A 21,233-nucleotide genomic window follows, 5' to 3' on the forward strand; every position below is an offset into this window, starting at 1 on the left:
CCTGCTCAAAATAGGTGAAAGAATAAGAAGATTTTTCAACATCTTAAAAAAACTCTAAAACAAAATCCCCCCCCAAACCAGTACTCTCCTAAAGAACTGTTTACATTATTCTCTTTTCTGTAACAAAACAAGATCCCACTTCAAGAGACTGATAATTAGGTCCACTTTTCTGATTCCCCCAAGGGGCTCAGCCCTTTGGCCTTATGTCTAGTGACCAGGGAATAGCAAACCTTCCAACAGCAGGCAGCCCTAAAGAACAGGAAGAGCTTTCTCAATGAACTGCAAAAGCTGCCAGGTTTCTGATTCTCTACAGCTGTTACCCTGGAATATAACTGCAGAAGAGTCTGAAGAAGTTCTTGTCCCCAGTTTTTTGTACTGTCATATTCTGTCACTTTTTTTATCAGAAAAAGGGCTCTAGTTATGGGCAACTCCCAGACAATATTCAGCATGTGTCTTGTTACAAGAGTTTATCAACTTCTCTGGAATTTCAAGTCTTACGTTAATACAGGTCTTTACTCACGATGAACTACAGTTCAGCAAATCTGCTTCCAGGACAAGACAGGTGTGACTGTGTTTGCTTACCAAAGCCTGTCTGGTGGAGTTTGCAGCGTGGCAGACAGCTTGTTCTTCAAAAAACTCCATGTTCCTCTGTGGTGGAGCCTCATTAAACATTTGTGAGCAGCATGGATGCTGAATATAGTCTGACCATAAGAAAGGAACAGCTTGTATCACAGTTTACACACTACAGGAGAAGAATTCCCATGCTTCACTACAGCACTCAAGATGCAGTTCAACACCTGGCCCCACCAGCACGTGTCCATGATGAATTCCCATCAGCTCCCAAAGTACAAAGCAGAACTCCAAAACCTTCCTATAGAAAAATGCTTGGGATGCTAAAATGCATACTTATGGTATTAACCCAGCAAACAGTAATTGCTTTCAGGAATAAATCCTGGGGATTAATAAAAGCAGATTTTATTATCTTTGTCCTATTCCTACCAACTCCCAACCTCACAATTAACTAGTCTGAGCAGAGCTTATTGAGAAGCACACAAATATCCAGGTCTCTGGCTGCAGGGAGGGTCTGAGCCTGGTATTAAGTGCCGGAGGACAATGGGAAAGACACCTGCATGCGGTGTGAACAGGGGGATGATCTGCTCAGCCTGGTGACAGAGCTTAAGGAGAAGGTGGGGAGGCTGAGGAGTATCAGAGAGTGCAAAAGAGAAGCAGACTCGTGGAGTTGCACCCTTCTATCCCCGAGAGAAATGCAGCAGGTGGAAGATCAGCAAGAGTCTGAGGATCTCCACCTCTCTTGCCATCAAGCAGAAGAAGGAGACTTAAAAGCAGGGAAATACAAACAGGTCCCTGCTCAGGGAAGGAGAAGAATCCCCTGCTGGCTTCCCTTGCCTTCCCAGAGGCCCTTACAGAATAGGTGTGAGGCCTTGGATCTCAAGCGTCGGGCAGGTGACAGTAGAGAAGAAGCTCTGTCTGGGGGGTCTCTCAGATCGGTGTAGTCCACCAGACAGATCACAACTACAGGTATTAAAATGAGGGTGGTTGTAGTGTGTGCCTTGCTTCTGAGGGGAACTGAGGGTCCTATATGTCAACCAGACTCATACCACAGGGAAGTCTGCTGCCTTACTGGAGCCAGAGTAAGGGATATTTCCAGGAGACTCTCTGGACTAATTCAGCACACTGATTACTACGCACTAGTGATTGTCCAGGTGGGCAGCGACAAGGAAATTTGGTCATAGGTTGGAGTCAATGATCTCAGAGGGTTTTTATGACCTAGTTGATTCTGTGATTTAACAAAACGCTGCTGAAGCAGTTGTGCCCTGCCAGCTGAGGCACATCCAAGAGCCAGGTGTCTGGGTGTGAAGCTACATTGTGAAGAACATGTAGTCGTGCTTTCTAAAATCTTTTTTTGGAGTATTACTGTCCTGATTCTGCTAGAAGCTCTTCAGCAACAGTTACGGCTCGTGCAGTCCAACTCATTGCAGTGAACAATCAGTGTTCAGGGTCAACGCCGTCACATTCAGCCATTGCAGCCATCTCAGACCCTTCCTCCCTGTCCAGTGCCTTTTACAAAAGCAGCTCAAGTGTCCTTATCCTAATACTAAAGATACAGCATGTTTTCAAATTATTTTTCTCAGTAACAATACAGAAAAGATGGCCCAAGCAGCATCCAAAAGCCTGCTCTAGACCAGTAGCGTGGCAAAATGGTTCTAAGCACAGGGGAGGGGAGGGGAGGGGAGGCCAAGGCAGGGCAGACACGTGGCTTCAGGGGTCTGGCAGGGACACTTGGAACTTCAGGGGAGAAATGGGGAGTTTTGGGTTCTGTTTGGAGGAGGATGAAACAGAAAAGGAATCTTTCTCTTTCCCACAGTCCATGTACTTTCTCACCAGTCCTGTAGTACAGGATATACATCCTCACTAGGCCACTCAGCAATTTGTCCTTCCTAAAAAGCAATTCTCCAATTCCTTTCTCCGCAACTACCACTGCTCTTGCATGCTTGGTTTCCTCCAAGAGGGGGAAGGAAAGGGAGGGTCTGCTCTTAGAGTTGGTAAAGTAAGACCAGAAATAAGAGTCATTAAAGAACTCAGCAATGGAAATTTGTAGGGGAGCTTGACCCCAATCAAGGAAGGAAGATGTGTCCTGCTGCTTATGTTGCATTGCTGTCGTCTAGGAGAGGAGAGAGGCCGGAATCATGGCAGCTGCTTTTGCTATCAGTCATGAACTCCTGCTCTGGAACCGAGCCCAAAGAGCTCCCCTCTCCTCCCTTCTGCTCTCTGCCTTCCTAACACAGCAGGACTCCATTGAGACCCTTTTCAAGATTGCTCCCACATTTTATAAATCACGCTAGCATATTATCTGTATGTGCATCTTTTTGGATCTGTAACTTTTAACACAGGGAGCTCTGTGTAGAGGCCGAATCTGGTATTAAGTAGTAAACCAGACCTGTCTTTTTCTAAATGCCTTTCCCTGTCTGCAGAGGTGGGTAGAGAAGGGGACAGTGGAAGAGCCACCATGTGGGGGTGGGGAAGCCTGAGTACACTGCAGTAGTTTTGAATGGAGAGAGGATGTATTTCACCCTCTGTTAAGCGATAGTACAGCTATCCTGATTCTCCTCCTGAATGTTAATATCAGACCCCAAACTTGCTGCGTGTAAGTTTGAAATGTATGGTTAGTTTTGTCTTCTTCCCCGCTGCCTCTGCTTTGCATTCCTACTCGATTCAAGCCAAAAAATAGAGCTGAAAATTAGAGTGTATGGAGGGAATTAATGTTCACATTCTGTTATGCCAGGCAAAACTGAAGCCCATCTGTGGTTAATAAAGTATCACTGCCTTGCCAAAGATCAGTACAAGAACAGCAATAAGATAAAGTAGTCCACAAATCTGGATTGGTGCTTGGTGGGGGAGAAGGTAGAAGAGGGTGGCCCTCCTTCACAGCTTTTGTGACCTGCTTGGCTGATTGAGTAGTATTAAGAAAATAATCATAATCCTGCTTCCAGTTAGATTCCTTCCCCGGCTGTTTCTGCAATGGAAATTAGAGAAGACACAAACAATACTTCCCTCTTGCAACAGACAGAAATATCTTAGAGCAAGGGCTCTTTTTTTTTCTGAGGGAAAGAAAAAATATTACAAACAGAAGAAATTTGCTTTTTTTGAAAGGCACAGGAAAGCTGATTCAGCCCTTCACTGTCTATTGAGAGGACCAGAAGAAGTACAAAAAACCAGCACTCCAACAAAAGACTGTGGTCATGACAAACCTAAGAGCACTTAGGAAGGATTAGAAAAGACACTATGACCAATACCTTCCCTTCTCCTCTTGTCACATTTTTTCTTTTTTACTTTAAATCTTTGTGCACTTCTGTTTCTTTCTACAACTGATTTTAAATGACATTTTACAACAGCAGTTGACCAAATAAGTAGTGAATTGGCATCTCTGGATAAAATAATATACATGGCATATCCATGTGTATTCACCTCCTCCCCAGCAAAATTACTTGTTCCAGTAAGAGCTTAAGCATCTTTTCCTCCATCTCTGTAAATAAGTTCAGATCAAATACTTTTTTAAACCCTTCAACAAAATGACAATGAATCTCTGCAACTTCATCTGTGGAAGGGCAGCTCTCAGGTTTGACCTTGGGCATTCATGCACCAACTGTCTTGAATCATGCTCTCTTTCAGATTTAGGTGAAGAGAAATCTGTTAGAGATTCACATTGTCTTTAAAATACATATTTGAACATTTACTTGAAGAGCAGAGACACTTATGTGCCCCAGGCAGGCATGACATCTATTGATTCGGCTTCTCAACGGAGAAATGTTCCCAAACACTAGCAGCATAGGGAGGGGGAGGAAAGAATTTGGCACCCAGTCAAGCACATATGTGAGACTCATCTACAACATCCAGGTTTTGTCCTTGGCGGAAACAATAGTATTACTGGATGAAAGACTTTGTATGGAGATAACACACACGTTTCTGTTTTAACTGTACCTTTTGCAGGGGCTGCTTCTTCACAGAGGTGGTTTCTCTTGCCTAAAGTCTCTGTTTCAAGATGCTGAAGGGCTTGCACTTTCTGTTGAAGGCTTTCTTGGCACATTGAATCGGCTGGGACCCAAAGAAAAACAGTTGTTTATGAGTTGAAGTGATGCTTTGTTAATCATGCTTTCTTACCCAGGCTCTAAAGTTACTTATATTCAGGATGTTATAAACACATATCGTAATATTGGCTTCTCGCAAGTATTAAGGTAGATATCATATAATGTTAGAAATGCTTTTGCTGTGTGGATGTAGTTTTCTTTCTTTTTAGCAAGAATATTAGCAAGTGTGACCAAGTAAGATAACCTCCAAGCAAGTAGAGGTTGAGGCCCGAAAAGCTGCTAATCAACACTTTGTCCAGAGGACAAAGGGGCCCAAAGGCTACTCTGCCCGGAGAACAGGGGGGGCCAGGGCCGCTATCACCACTCTGCCTGGGGAGCAAAGAGGCTAAAGCTGCTATCAGCCCTGACTGTCTGGAGAATTAAGAGGCCCACTCTACTATCAACTCTCACCGAGTGAGCCCAAGCCCAAGAATCAAAAGAAATAAAACCGCAAGGCAGAAGAATACGCATGCTCTAAAAAGGCGGAACCAAGGAGGGGCCATGCAGAACAGCTCCTGGAAAAGTTTGAATATGCATAGAGAACAGACAGTAAAAATGGTATAAAAAGGACTATCCCCGAGCATCAGGTGTGCTCTTGGCAGAGCGCCAAGGCACCCAGCCATTACCTCTTTTGCTTTATTTTATGAGTCTCTTATTGTCTTTTTATTAAACTTTTAAATTCTCACAGGAGAGTGAACCTCGTTTTTCACAAGGAGCAGGGAGTTGCAGCACTATTTATTTTGGGTTCAGTTTAACTCCTGAAGGACTTCATCAAAGCTTTAAAAAGCTGTCCAAGTCCAGCTGTGGTTCAACACAAATATGAAATAGAAGTCATTTCCAGTTTGTTCTGCTCAGGGATATGCTGGAGGCCAGTCCAAATAATGACATACAGAGAAGAACAGATTGGGTCCCGTTGGACTCCCCCTCACACACACCTGGTTTTCTTTCTTTCTCAGTTAAGAGGGAGAACAGTCTGGTCCTGCTCAAGGGGCCAATATTTTCATTGTTAGTTCTCTGAATTTAGATGTATTCCAGAGTGGGGTCTCCCCTGATGAACAGCAGTGCTGTCCATCCCACCACCACTGAAAACAGCCACAGCCCAGGCTGAATAGGAGCAGCTGCTCACCAGCACCCGTAACCTGTCAACACAGAAGGAAAACTAGGGATAGCACCTGCAGCTAGAAGCACAGGGAAATTTTAGATAGATACGATATCCAGTGCCAAATTTGTGGAAGAGCCATGCCTCACGACAAAGGAAGTTGTAAGGTACAGAAGCATCTCAAATTTTAGCATCACTCTCACTCTTCTGCAGTAGGAAAGGCAAAGCCCTTTGTGAGGAACACCATGGAAGGAAGGACCAAACTAAAGCCTCTCTCCTGCACTGTGAATCTCATGAGTCCATCCACAGCTGGTAAATTAGAAACCCTGTTCCTATCTTATTTTGCCTTCTCCCCCTTTCTAGTTCTCCATTATGCTCTTGATAGTCTTATTAATTTCTCTATGCTGTCCACTCTCTTTCCATAGGAATGAAGCAGAAGCCTAAGCAAGGCATTTTGGTTACAGCTCAGCTGGGCTAAAACCCATCTCATTCTATTAAAACACATTTCTAAGTTCTCATTTCCCTTTGAACCTTCTTCTCATATAGTTCAGGACCTTACCTTCTGTTTCTAGACATTTTTAACAGCAAACTTGAGAGGAATACTCCTCTGCAGTACCAGAAGAGCAGCAGATACCTTGCTCCTCAAGGAGTATACCAGCCCTGACTCATCAGGGCACGGGGAGCCACTGTAGGACTTATATCTCACGCTAGTCACAGTGACACAAAACTTCTCCTCTCTCTCATAACATGGATCTCTCTTTTCAAACTATTTTGCTGGATAAAACCATTGTGCTCTTCATGTACCTTGAGATATCAAACACAGAACGCAAAGTAATTGCACTTTGTCTTGGTTCTTAAAGTCACTCAGATTCCAGTGTATTTGTTTTGTTTGTTTTTATCCTTGCCTAATCAGTTTTTAGCACTGTTGCAGAGCTAATCTGATCTACCACAGAGACACAGGATCAGTGACACAAACTGAGGAGCAGAGGGGTATGTGCAGGGCCCCACCCCTTGCAGAAAAACCCTGTGGTTGGGTTGTGCCAGGAAAACTGTGCAGACACTCATTCAGTTTATAATCCAGGGATCAGGGAGGTCAAGGGGAATCTTTTCATTCACTTCAGCAGGCTTTGGAACAGAGGCTGGTGCCCACATTATGCTGTCAAAGGGACTACTTATCAGATGGTTTACTAGCCTATTTTTTCCAAGAAGACAGAAATAACAAATTCAGCCTAAACCCCTGGAACAAAAAAGGAAGCTGCAAGTTAGTAATTTATGCCTCATGGAGAGAAAATACATTATTTTAAATTCAGTGTATAGTAAACATGGTTTTGGACAAGCAGGTAAATTAAGATAGTGCAAGACTGAAGATGAATTCACAGTGTGTCTGTGCATGATCAGTTCTCTAATCAAGTTCACTAATGAAAGCAGTTACTAGTTAATTTGCTGTTTTAAATGTGTCCAACCCACTTTTCTACTAGTAGTCACCCCCTCCTTCCCCAGGGCTCATCACCCATTTCAGCTAAATGCATTGACATTCCCATTAAAAAGAAGGGGTTTTTTTACCACAACATCTTATGCAAAGTGTTTTCCATGGGTTGTAGAAGGAGCCAGACCTTGACTGCAGGCAGATGTGCAAAATGCAAAGCATGCAAGAGTCTCAGTTACACAGCACAGGATGTCATGATAGTGGCAGAGTCAGTACTTGGATAGGGTTCTTGTTGGAACAGTACTTCATTGTCAGAAAGGGACATCTCCATAGAATTACCAAATATCCTGAACTGGAAAGGACTCAAGGATTATCCAAATCAAATCCAGCTCTCCAGTTGCATGCCAGAATTCTGTTTTGCAGAACTCCCTCCTAATTTATCCTGTTCCAACAAAGCACAAGCTCTCCTTTGCTATGACGGGCAGCATTCTGTTTTCCACATGACTGCTCAGGTATGTGCTTTCACAATGACATCACAGTTGGCTGAGAAGATGGTGGAACAATACTGAAGTTCATCACTGCCTAAATCCAGGGCAGGTGACCTGCACCGACCCCGATTTATTCTGTTTGGATGGCAGCAGGAGCTAGTGATACCCAGTAATGGCTTAGGTAGAAAATGTCAGGCAAAGTATTGACACGATCCTCATTATTAAGGTGGAATGTTTCTGCAAGATGCTAAACAGCATTCCAAGATGATCTTAATTTGTGGATGTCAAATTTGTTAAGATTTGCATTTAAATTACTTTTCTTTAAAAACAGGTGTTAAAGTTACATGGAAAGTAGTTTCAGGCCCTTCTAACTGCAAAGACAGTCATGCTCTTATTCCAGAGCAGGGACATGACTTGTATTAAACAAAAACAGCCTTTAGGAAAACTTTAGGAAAAAGAGAGACTTGTAATCCACAGAGGTACTTCACTGAATTAACTTCTGTAAGGACTTCTCACGTGTTTTTTACCTGCTCTTGTTAAAACAAAAGAAATCCTTGTCTTGCTAAGCAGATGAGTGACTGTTTTTGTTTCTTACATTTTCCTTGGGATTTTACCACACTCCAAAGCACAGTTAAGGTTACTACAGTGTTTCACTCATTACATGTGCAGAGGAACAAGGCAATTCTGTAATCTTTCGACTCTTTTCCTATTGTCTTTGTTTAAAAGTCTTTCCTCTTTTGTTTCCAAGCAACAGCTGTGTCTGTCCTTAGTCCGGACTACACTCTTCCTTTCAAATGTCTTCCTCTGCCTCCCCCACCTCTTCATTCCGTTCTCATCCCCTGAAGGTTTCTTTTTCTTTTGTTTTTGCTTTTATTTTAAAGAACTTCAGGTATAAGCACAGTATCACTGAACGAGTGATGAGAAATCTAGCAAAGAACATGTTCACTGTCTTTAGTAAAAGACTGTCCTTTTTGGTAAACCACAAAATCATATTCCACCCCAAAGCACTGAACAGCATCCGTTACTTACTTGTTCCATTTAACTTATTTCCTGGTATCTGACTCATCTCAACAGAAATGCTTCTCAGATTTCCTCTTCTGTGTTGTTGTCCGGAGTCATGAGGACTGGGTGGTCAGTATTCAAGTTACACAATTAGTAATTATGACACAGGCAAACCCTGCTTAAACTTGTCAAACACACGAAAACTAGTACAGGTATCAGCTAAAGGAAAACTCTGAAACTTTTTCTAATCTTACAGACTATTTCTACGGATTCTGTTAACAAATAATTTTAGAAAATGAAGGCTTAATCTAGATGTGGATACTGTACTGATACTTCAGCTTTCTGAGCAGTGATCCAAGACTTGTAGACTCAAATGCGTCCTTATTCCCTTCTCCAAAATTACGTTACTTTACCAATTAAAATATATTATATGAGCTTTCTTCCAATAAAAACAAGTATTTTGAATTGTTTCTGTACATTAAAAGGCTTCATCAGTCCCTGTTAGCTTGTCTCCATCTAGTATTCAAAAAACTATTAAAGGAATATTGAAGATACTTTGAATGTAACAGTAGTCAAGCCACTACACTGATGTGTTGGTTACCATGTCCCTTCCAGTAAAAAGCTTAACTTTTCACATAAAGGCAGAAGATTGCTCTGTCTGTAACATAAAGACCTAAACCCAAGGGATTTTTTATGAATACAGAAGGATTCAGGACTGACTACAAATCCTATTCATTTTATTCACATATGGACCAGTCGCTATCAAAATAATTCATGTTCACAGTATACACATTTAAGTTCACCCCAAACCTACAGATTTCGGCCCTCAGCTCATCCTTAGAAAGTCTTTACAACAATTGTAGTGGGTAATAAGTTCGTATTCCAATCAAACCAAATTTAACTCAAGACCTGAGGAAGAGTATTCCAGGAACACCAAGACAGTGACTATAGAAAACACACGCTATTTATCCAAGTATCTGCTGTTTGGTTACCATCCTACTCAGACTGAGTACTTCCAGCAGTGCCAATTCCAGTGGCAACGTTAAGGATCACTGACTACTGTAACTGCAATACTCACTGTGAAAGATTTTATTTGCCAGGAAATGTAAAACTCAGGTTAGGTAACAGGGATGTCTAACTACACAACAGCTTTTCAGACACCTCTGTTTCCAAAACATAATTCTACAGCTTCCATTATAGTACCAAAACAATGAATAACCTACCCAAAAAAAGAACCAAGGAGCAGGTGTCAACTCCTTGACTTACAGAACTGTATCACAGCAAGGCACTATATTCAACCACCAGTATAAGAGACAGAAGACATTAATGAAAATATTGTTTTGTAAACTGAAATAATTTAATAGAAGAATCTAATCAGATCAGATCTGTAGGATTCTGATTTGTTGAATACATTCAACAACTATATATATCTCTGTTCAGTGATAACTTTTAAGAAAAATATTAAAAATTCTAATACATTTCTACTGTAATGAAACTTTGCAGCAATTGCCATGTCACTCGTGACACAACAGACATCACCAATACATTATTTTATATAGAATTTCAATTCAGAAAAAATGACAAGTTACTGGGTCTTGTTACAGTGAGATTTGAACAACCCCTTTGAGCAGGACTGGCAAAGCTGTGAGTTAGCAGTTCCCTTCTCCACACAAATGAAAAATTAGGGATGTTTCCACAGTAAGTTTCTTCGCTTCATCAGGACAGCTTTAGACCTTGCATGTTTTGTTTCAGATTGAGCAACTCCTTCTCTTGTCTTGTTTTCTCCAGTTTGAAGGCCAGCTTGTTGGCTTTCTTCTCCATCCTGCGTTCCTGTGCATAGAAATAGTGAGAAATTTACAAAATAGGAATTAACATGCAAAATCAAACTATTCCAATTAACTCTTCTAGATCATGAAAACAAGAGCAATCTGGACAACGATATTATCTATGGCACTAATTATTAGTAGTCAAATTAATATGTGTATCACCAGGATAAACATCTTTAGTTAGCTGAAGCTTCTAATATGCTGGCAATTTCTGTTCCTAAATAAGACAGCTAGGATTTCATTGTGGCCAATTAGGATTTTCCATGTTTCTTTCAGATACCTTTCACTTTGTGTGATCTGAAACATCGTAACTATTTCCTTTGCTACTCTAGATTGTAAGGAAACCTGATGTTCCTTCCGAAGTTGTATCTGCAGTAGTGGCCACAATAACAGAACCAAAGTTTTGATTCTGGAAATCAGTAAGACAAAAGTACGAAGTTAATCTACTGGACAGTTTTTTTTAAAGAAGCAGTAATTAGTCCTTTGAGACCAGCAAGTTTTTCCCATTATTTTCAGACACGACAAGTGCGTTTTAAAAAAAGTTCATAAGACAGAACTCAGATAACATAAAATGCTTTGCAAGGTTTTATTTCCAGCCAGTACCTTTCGCTCCTCTTTTATTGCCTGTTTCCTGGCTCTGCGATCCTCTTTGCTCTCAGCTTTGGAGCGAGGCTGTGTTGATGCTCTTGGCAGGTCACTGCCATTGATCATTTGCATGCGTTCCACCTGCTTAGCAGTAAGTCCTTTCTGAGGCAAGATATGTAGGGGAATTCCAGTCTTCTGAGAAATCTTTATTGGCTTGGGCTAAAATAGAGAGTGCATATGTATTAGAGGTCCCTAGCTTTCTCTCCAAGAACTGCACATGGCACTGCCTTACCAGTGTAAAAACTTTAGATCCAGATTTAACAGTAACAAATGTTAAGTTTCCTCATTTAACTTTCTCACAAAAACACACATTAATCCCTAAGTAAGAAATCAAACACATCTGAGATGGAATCTGGCCTTCAGAACAAGAAAAATATTTTTCCCTTTTGTTTAAATATTACCGAAAAAGTAAAGAACTTAAGTAGCCACTTAATATTTCTTTATAACCTTGCAAGAAAAAGGTTTCATTTCAAATTTGGGGATATCAAGCTGTGCTCTAATGATGGGGAACATCTGGAAGGCCAAAGAACTAGAATAAATTGTTTCAGACCATAGGAAAATAAACCTGAAGGAATAGAATATGGGGCTGTGAGACACAGACTACACAAAGGTATAGCACAAATAACAACAAAGGAAATTCCTTGCTCTGTATGATTCTGCCTAGCTATTACAGAAATTTTGAATGACTCAGTTTTCCTTCTAATAGAAAAAAATATATCCAAATCCTTCTTTAGTGGAGAAATAATACCAGAGGCTAACACCCTCCCCAACCTTCATTTCTGCTCCCATATCTGTAAAAACAGACACCCATTGAGAAAACAAAAACATTTGTCTCAAGTCTTCCCAGTGATATTCCTCAGAGTAAGTTTAATAATTTTACCTTTGATGGCTCCTTAATAAGTGTTGGGTGATTATATAAGTTTGAATATGTACCTAAGTCACAAAGAAAAAGGAAAGTAGTCAAGAAAGGCTAGCAAATACAAATGAGGTAAATCTATCATGAATTGTACTGTTACTTAGGTTTTGGAAATTCCTCCTGTTGTGCTCGGAGAATAAACCATTTTACCTGAAACACTGACAGAAAAGTTCTGAAATCACCTATCGTTTACTTTGAAATCCTAGGAACAAATAGGCAAACTCCAAAATACTTACTCAATATAGATTCACAATCCCACTTTTCTTTTGGCTCCTCAATAACTACAGCTACAATTTCTTCCTTTTCTTCCTCACTTTCTTCATTTGTAGGAGAGTCCAAATCTTCATCAGGTTCAAGAGCATCCAATTTCACACAACTTTGAAAAAGTTCAGAGAAGAAAAAAATACGGTTTATCTCTTCTTGAAAATGTATAATTATATAAACCCAGACTCCCTTCAGTAAAACCCTAGACCCAAGAAAGCTATTTCCAAAGAAATTTCCTTAAGCAAGCCTCCTCAAAATAAAACTAAAAACATTAGGACGAAGACACAGTCAACAAAAGAAGTATTTCTGCATTTCAAGAGGACAAATTCAATACAATTATACAGAAGGAGCATAACCTCACTCAAACCAACAAAATTCCTCCACTTACTTTTATCATACAAATGGATAATACTCATATGCAGCTGCTTTTGTTGTGGGATGTAATCTTTGAGTACATGAACTTGGAACAACATGCCCAAAATTTCAATATAAACAGAGGATTACAGAACTACTTATGTGAAGCAGTACTTCTGGGAATACATACTTCTTTGCTTTCTCTTTGTAGTAATCATCCAGGACTTCCTGCAACCGAGCGTTGTCGGTGTTAATATAGCCTTCCAACTCCACGTTATCTAAGGCTCCAATTTCATCTTCATCAAATTGTTCATAAAACTAAAATAAAGAAGTGGATATCTGTAATTAGATCACATTTGTCATGCAACTTCTTGACAGCTTAAAGAAGAGCCACACATTTCTTTTTATCTGCTTCTTTTTCCTGTCCCTTCTCATTTGCTGAGCAACTGCCAAACATCTGCAGCAGCATTTCCTCCTTACTGTCAGTATTCTGTCAGCATGGGAGTCACAAAGTTATCTTATAATAATAATATATAAATTAGCTTCTAGAAAACATTTCTTATTCTGATGCATTATTTCAATCTGTGCCTTAAGAAGCCTGTCACTGCTCAGAACAAAAGTCACACCGTATTTCCACTGCTCTGACATCAGTTCATGAATGTATACTTTACCAGGGGCCTATACATGATTCATTGTGTTGAACTGAGCCTCTCAGACAGAATTGTAACACTAATTATGAATGCTCATATAGTCACTGGAGTAATTTTGTTTAACTCTATCAGTGCTAGGCCTTTCAATAGCAATTAACACTATAACCTAGGTGACACAAGCCTCTTAATGTACCCAGTATTAAATGTAGGACACATGCAAAGAGCAGGCCTTGATGCCCTGACTGCTAAAAGCAGTAAAATCTGCAGAGGTATACAGGACACTGCTTGATGAAATGAATCAATAGACAAAGAAGCATTTAAAACCCTTCACAGTTACACTCTTGAGCTGCCTCACCTTCTCAAATCTGTCATCCAACAGAGTTAACTGCTCATTCCGTCTTATTACTGAAGAAGTCATAGAATATTCCGTGAAACGACTCCTGGTTTCTTCTTGCATAAAAAGGAATTCTTTTGTCCGTCCATTAACGTCATCATCTGACAAAGGACCTTCTGAATCATAGTCTTTATCACTACTGCAGCTACCCTTTTCATCACTATCATCTTCCATATCTTCCCATTCATCTTCATCCTCAGCATCTGGTCCCCTGAACAGAAGTATAAAACAGTTTTAGAATAATACATGGGCCTTTCCATAGCTCTGACCTATGCTGGGTTATCTGAAACAATTTGGCAATAACAGATTTAAATCTTGAGAGGGAAAGATAAAGAGTGAGACTTTTGCCTGAGAGCTGAAAGCATTGCTGGCTGGATCATGCATCTGTGCATTGAGAGGAAAGTTACGTTTATATTCAGCTGTACATGTCAAAGCAGAAAAATACCAGCTGCGTTCCTGAATATTAAAACAAGCAAAATTTCTCATTGTTCATGAAATTATGAGGATGATACCAAAACCTAAGCAGATAAAATGCAGTGGGGTATCACATGAAGCATTTGTAAAGGTTCCAGAAACACCCGTTAGCCTTCCTCAATATTATTACTGATGTATTTTATATGTAACAGATGACAATGTTTTAAACAGTTCAAGAACACTATTATTCCAAACACTGCATATAATCCATGAGCTCAAAGTAACAAATGAAACCCATCTCTTGGATAACATAAGAAATTTGATTTTGCAAGCTACCATCCAAATAACACATGGTAATACTTTTTTTAACACACCAAAGTATTCCATTTGAAATCTGAAACCATTGTGGCTTCCTACACCACCACACACAATAGCAAATAGCATCTCTCCTAGTTACATATGACAAACATTTCAACAAAGCTCTATCTACCGCTTCTGGGGTTTATTTGCTTGTAGAACAAAATCATCTTCCAGGATATTTTCTGGATTGTCAAAGTCAAAATCATCATCAAGAGCTGCAACAATATCTGGGTCAAAATCTAGCCGTGGTCCTAGAAAGTTAAAAAAACAAAACATAAATATTTACATTTTTCTGACATTACAAAGCTACTTTCCTGGATAAAAAACAATCCAGCTAGGCTATTAATTTGCAGTAAGGAAAGCTGAAACCAAAGAATCATAAAATTCCTCAAGAATATTTGTAGACTTGATACAAGCCAGGGTAAGTCACCAATCTCTTGTCAATTTGTATCATTCAGAAAAAAACATTTCCCAGAGGTTTTAAGCTTCCATAAACGTATTTTAATATAGAATACTGTAAAAGAAAAAATATCTAGGTTAAAGTACCACATGATCAACTACCAGCATTAGCTCCAACCCTGAAATTCCCTACATTACAAAAGGTTAAAAAGTGTTTCTCCACTGCAATTAACAGAAATGTCTTCAGCATCCTTCTGTTAGGACAGAGAGAACTGCTACAATTCCTTTCTCTTATGAAATATGGAGATAGCTGTAGAGTCAATGTTCAGTGCAAACATGGATCCATAACAAAAACCTGCTCACAGCCTGTAACACTGAAATAACACTAATGAAGGAATGCAAACACTTCTCAGCATTTCAAAAGAAATTGAGTGAAAATCCAGTTCCAGACTCGGATTCAGACAGAATAATAAATTAATAGTATTAACTACAGGTTTCCCCTGTTATTAGTTTGTATTTGCTACACAATAGTAAGAGCTCACGGATTCCACCCTCTCCAAGCAAAGCTAAAGAATTCTTATTAGTGAATCACAGAAATAAATCTCAAATTGAAACATGGGTCTCTCACAGATCATTCCTTATGTCTGCTATTGAGCCTGTTCTAAGCCAAAAAATATAACACCAGAATTGAAGCTATAATTACCATCTAGTTCCTAGATGGCAACTCACATTACAGCAAGGTAAAAAATACCTGAAACAGGAGCAGCTTTATTTAACAAGCCCACATCCTCTTCAAACTCTGTGGCAAATACTGAGGAAGGCAACTTAATAGATGGAGCCTTAGAAAAAGAAACAGAAAAACATGACCATAATATATCTGTTCTCAGTTTCCCATTTGAGCTCAAATTAACAAAAACATGTGGATACTCCTGCAACCAAAAGAAACTCTGTGAGCGGTACTTAAATGTTACAACAAACTACTTTATCAGTGGCAAATTTTCAGAGTTATACAATGATAGCTATGGAAAGTGCTGGCAGCATCAATTCTCGTGTCAATATCCTCCAGGTACAGAGACAGTATTTTTTGCATCTCTGAAGCTTTTAGAGAATGGTTGTACAGCAGGCACACTGAAATCTTAAAAATTTTTGTTGTTGTTGTTTTGGAGAACACTAACACACATTTGAAATCACCCCTTTACTGAGAGGCTTGTTAAAAGCTTCACAACATGCATATCTAACCTAACTTTAAATCTTAAGTAGTATCACCGAACTGTACCTGAAAGGTACTTCTGACTAAGACCATTGGTTTTGACTAAAATTACAGTATTTGGTTAAATCAAACACCCTCAGCTATAAGTGACTGACAATGGCATAATTCACTGCTTCAAAGCACTTACTGCTTTTCCACTCCAATGTGATCCAGCATCATGAACTCCTACAAGTTATGCCAGCAATTGAAAAGTTTGTTTTTATTCCCTCTGGTTTCTGCTACATTCCCCTTTAAAAAAAATGGTGTGCTGATAATACAACCTGGCATATTCCTAACTCCCAGAGCATTCTGAAGCTCTAAACAACCTGAAAAATAAATGCCCACCCCAGAAAGGCACATGACTTGTTCAAACAAAAACCTTCACAAGCCACCTCTGTAGAGAAAAGTTTGTCGTGGGTATATGAAGTGTTTTAACACTGTGCTAGCAAAATAATGTTCAGCAGTAAATTCTGCCTTGTCAGCTTTTGGGTTTACTTGTTGGAAAGTCTGGTTGTGGGTCAAAGAGATCCTTATAAATAAATACATATATACACACACAATTAATGGGTCTACAGGATGTTAATGCGCCAAAGAACAGCATTATCATGAGCAAAAATACGACTTACTGAAATTCTCTGAATTTCATCTTCTATGTGCCCCTCACTTGTGATGACAATTCTGCTTTGCTGTCCACGCACAGACGGGACAAGCTCAGAGGGACCAGAGGCCTCTTTGAGGTGCTGCAAATAGTCATAGTCATCATCAAAGAAGACACCATACTTGCGCTGCTCTTCCCTTCTTTGCTCCTCATGCCCCTAGGAAGAGGGGAAAATAGAAAATAGAAACAGAAATACATTTGGCTAACATATAATAAATAAATAAATGTATAAAAAAGAATAAAGAGAAATAAATTTAGTTACTCAAGTCCATTTAAAACTTACTAGCAAAAGGAAAAGTAACACATCTTCTGAGAGTGTCTGAACGTTAAAGTCCTTGTAGTCCTCTCCACTCCTTACCGTAATGCACAGCTAATTAGAATGTTGTCATCAGCTGGTTCCATATTTGGGTGCTATCTGAGCAGGACCTCGAACAACTCTTTCCCACCAGCAACACAACCAACAATGCCTGTTTTATCACAGCGAGTCAGGCAAGTTTTGTTGGTTTTAAAATACATTTACACCTCCAATGCCAGTTAAGTCATCCTTCAACCACCAGGCAGTAACACAACTATGAAATTCCCTACAACATCCCCTTCTTTTTAATAAGCGGAACTAAAAACTACCCTCTCTCAGGCTATATTTCTGAATTGTACAATTGGATACCAACTTTTTTTCTTATCTGAATGAACCTCAGTATTAAAAGAGAGTATTTACTTTCTGTGTAGGCAGCAGAACTCTCTGGGGTGCAGTATCATCAGCAGCAAGCGGATCCCTCTGACTTCTGTGCACTAAGTGAAATGTTACTGCTTTCTTCTTCTCTATGAAGGGTTTCTTTTTCTTGTGAGGCTGCAAAAGGAAATTTGGTTATCTGTTAACCAAAAATGAAATATTAAAGGCACATATGAGAACCTTTTCTCTGTAGTGTGCTGCTGTATTTGTTTTAAGGCAAATGCCTTATAAACATATGCTTGGAGACAAAGCATAAAGAGACCAGTGGGAGCTTAACTCATCTCCCCACATGCACAACAGACATTTCGTATGTTCGAACAGCAAATTCAGCTTATTCAGCTGCAAAATGGCAATGCATCGTACAGTAAATATCTGATAATAGCACAAATAGTTTAACATACAGGCCTAAAAAGGAATTCTTAAGTACCTACAACACACTTCATCCAAGAAACACAGGAAACTGACATACAGAAATCCATCTAGACACAACTTGCTTTGCGAGAGCTCTTTACACAGCTGCTCCTACAGCAGCAATTCAACATCAGCCATGAGAACTATCCGCAGCACCACTACACAGGCACAGCTCTTAACATCGAAATACACATGCGTTCTGGATCATCAAAACCTCCAAGTATGCTCAACTGGCTGAAAGCCTTTCCAACGAGTTAGCACATCTGACCCGGGAAAACATTCCCACCAAGGTTTCTGGCTTTACCAACCTACCAAAACGCGTCACAGCAGATATACCTGGGGGCTACCTATGGCTCTAACCTGCCTTCTTCCCTCGGCAGCTCCGAGTTCAGAACACGGCACACTCACCATGGCGCTGTCCCTGGCCGCTCCCGGCGTCCCGAGCCCCGCTCGCTCCCACGCGGGCCAGGCGTCAGCGCCGCCGGCCTGTGCCCTCCATCTTGGGATAGACCAGTGACCAACGGGGGGAAGGCTATAAGCTGCCAGTCCGGACAGGTTTGTGGGGTTTTGCTTGCCAGTCAGAAAAAAAGAACAATGAGCATTTTCTCAGACTGAAATAGTATTTTGATAAAAGAGAGGCTCTGTGGACGCACGCAGATGCCCGCCAGAGGCACATTTTCCCAGTTCTCCCCTAGAAATAATGAAGAATGGTTCAGGCCGCCTCAATTGGCAAGACGCGGCGCAGGCGGCCAAGGGGCAGCGCGCGTGCGCAGCAGCAGCGGGGCCAGAGGCGGGGCGGGGCGGGGCGGGGCGGGGCGGGGCGGGGCGGGGCTGGGCTGGGCTGGCTTGGGCTCGGCTCGGCTCGGCTCGGCTCGCTGAGGGGAGGGGCGGGTTGTGGGGGCTGAGTCTGAAGGATCGGGAGTGAGTAACACGTGTTGGTATTTACAGTGTTTCGCCGTATTTGAATTCATACTTCTGACGAGGAAAGGTTGGGGGAACTGGGCCTGTTCAGAGGAGAGACGACTGAGGGAGAATCTCATCACTGTCTATGAGCATCTGAAGGGAGGGTGTCAAGAGTTTGGATCCAGGCTTTGCTAAATGGTGCCCAGTAATAGAAGAGGCAACTGGTAGAAACTGATGCACAGGAAGTTCCACCTGAATATAGGGACGAACCTCTTTACTGTGCGGGTGATCACGCAGTGGAATAGATTGCCCAGAGAGGCTGTGGAGTCTCCCTGACTGGAAATATTCAAGAGCCGTCTGGACACAATCGAGTGCCATGTGCATTAGGATAGCCCTGCTTGAGCAGGGAGGTTGGACCTGATGATCCACTGTGGTCCCTTCTAACCTGAACCATTCTGCTATATGACACTGTAGCTGTATAAATTTTGTCTACACCATGTAGCAGGCTGTGCACAAACACAGGCACTCACGTATAGGCTCCTTGCTAAGAAAAAGAGAAGTATGCTTGGTATTTTAAAACCTGCTTTGTTGCTTTTCTAAAGAAAGTGTAAAACACAGAATGGAGCAGTTTTTTCCCATGTGCTTACAGGTAAATAAAACAGTAACAGCTAAGAAGAGGTTTTTACTGAAAATTCAGAAAATTGTTCACATTGTATGTGTGTATGTATGCAGCTAAATATATGTGCATACATGTACCTTAAAATATTAGCTTTAGTCATATTTGGGTGGATTTCATTGGTTTTCAGTAGGTGTCACTACAGCTCTAGAAGAACCCAGATTTTCACTCTTCTGGCTGTTGTTTTCTGAAGTCTTGAATCTTTACCAAGTTTCATCACACCACTCTTACAGAAGTGCATTATCTAATCTGATCCACTCCATCAGTTGGAATAACTCCTGTACTCAGACGATTCCGATTATCTCGGCATATATGTGTGCAAAGGCTGGACTTTGACTTGCAGAAAGTGCCCGGGGAGTGTCTTGTTGCTGTCAGCCATGAGGGGGTGTGGTACACACCCCGCGGCACAAGGAGGTCAGCAATGACCCCTCCTGGACTCCAGGCTGCGAATGGATTTTTCATGACTGCACCCAACAGCAACAACTCCGTCCCTATAGTACGTCTGTACTGCAAACCCAGTGACAGCTGGAATTGCAGAGCTGGATTTTCACAAGGTAATTAAGAGCAGAATCACTCAGCTGTTGAAAACACAGTACTTAGCATTTATTTGTGGGATAATGATGTAGATTAGATTACTCCTTATTGCTTCCAAGTCCCAGACATGCCTCTGGCATCCACGGAAGTGCATGTACATAGATTTGGTAACAGGATTACACTTTAAAATCCCCTAAACCTAGTGACCTCCATATCTATTGGTGGCAGTACGATCATTCCACACGTCCCGTATCTGGTCTAGGAGCATTATATCAGTTTGGATGTGGGAAAAATTAGCTTTTGCTCTCAGGTCTGTTGTTAGTCAGCTGTATCCTAAGTGTAAGATAAGTTTACCAGTTCATTTGTTTTTCAGGTGATGTTACTGGACTATATTCACGTGCATATGTGTGTATATATATACACACTACATTACAGATAAAACCTCAAGAAGCAGCTATCATTAATTTGTAACAATTACAGTTACTTGCATTCACAGATACCACACACCTTTGTAAAATGCAGTATCAGGTCTGCCACTTCTTTAGAGTTCCCGTATTCAATCACACTGAACCAAGTAGATGCATTCATTTTATAATTGTTACACAAAATCCACCCTGCATAAGCTGAAAAGTGATCAGTATTGGTTCTCCACAGCCTTCCATCTTTTGAAAGTAATGAAACATGGAAAGTACTTTTAAAATGGAAAGCAATTCTAAGCCGATAATGTTTTAGATACATTTTTTGTAGTTACCAGTAACTATTTAGCATGATGGGCAGTGGGGAACCAAGGCTTGAATTTTGTTTGCCTTACTTTACTTGTTAGTAGGAACATTTAATGAAATTAAAGGAAGTTACTTAAAGAATAATTTTTTCCCTATTTTTAATCAAATTATAGAAACAAGAAAGTCTAAGAACTGGCCCAGTGTGTATTAATAGGTGACACTCTATATGCAAAATTCTAATTCCAATGAATTCACGTGAAAATTCCATTTCAGGTGCTTGTGGCCGCTTTAGAGTCTGTTCACCAAGTAAGAATCTTCTGGCTTTACTGGACCCTCGTAAGACCCTAGTGGAGCTTGGCAACCTGCACTGGTGTGGAGGTGTGATCAAGCCCTCCTTACGGGAGTCACCGCTGCGCAGTGTCTGTGCGGACCTGCTCGGAAGAGGCAGGTGTGCAATGATTCCTACT

At 40.8% G+C, this 21,233-nt stretch overlaps 1 protein-coding gene across 1 annotated transcript; it reads right to left on the bottom strand.

Annotated features, from left to right (window-relative positions):
• Nucleotides 1-9,377: 9,377 nt before the first annotated feature.
• LTV1 (LTV1 ribosome biogenesis factor) lies at nucleotides 9,378-18,525 on the bottom strand. The gene is made up of 11 exons (XM_032101973.1): nucleotides 18,340-18,525; nucleotides 17,506-17,637; nucleotides 16,759-16,947; nucleotides 15,635-15,722; nucleotides 14,615-14,735; nucleotides 13,672-13,921; nucleotides 12,857-12,984; nucleotides 12,285-12,424; nucleotides 12,013-12,065; nucleotides 11,091-11,291; nucleotides 9,378-10,491 (listed from the first exon to the last, which is right to left on the bottom strand). The coding sequence occupies exons 1-11, from the start codon at nucleotides 18,340-18,342 to the stop codon at nucleotides 10,378-10,380; spliced, it is 1,419 nt and encodes a 472-aa protein (XP_031957864.1). The 5' UTR covers nucleotides 18,343-18,525; the 3' UTR covers nucleotides 9,378-10,377.
• Between the last annotated feature and the right edge of the window lie 2,708 nt (nucleotides 18,526-21,233).

This window comes from Corvus moneduloides, chromosome 3, assembly GCF_009650955.1.
Source record: "Corvus moneduloides isolate bCorMon1 chromosome 3, bCorMon1.pri, whole genome shotgun sequence".
NCBI classification, from domain to species: Eukaryota; Metazoa; Chordata; class Aves; order Passeriformes; family Corvidae; genus Corvus; species Corvus moneduloides.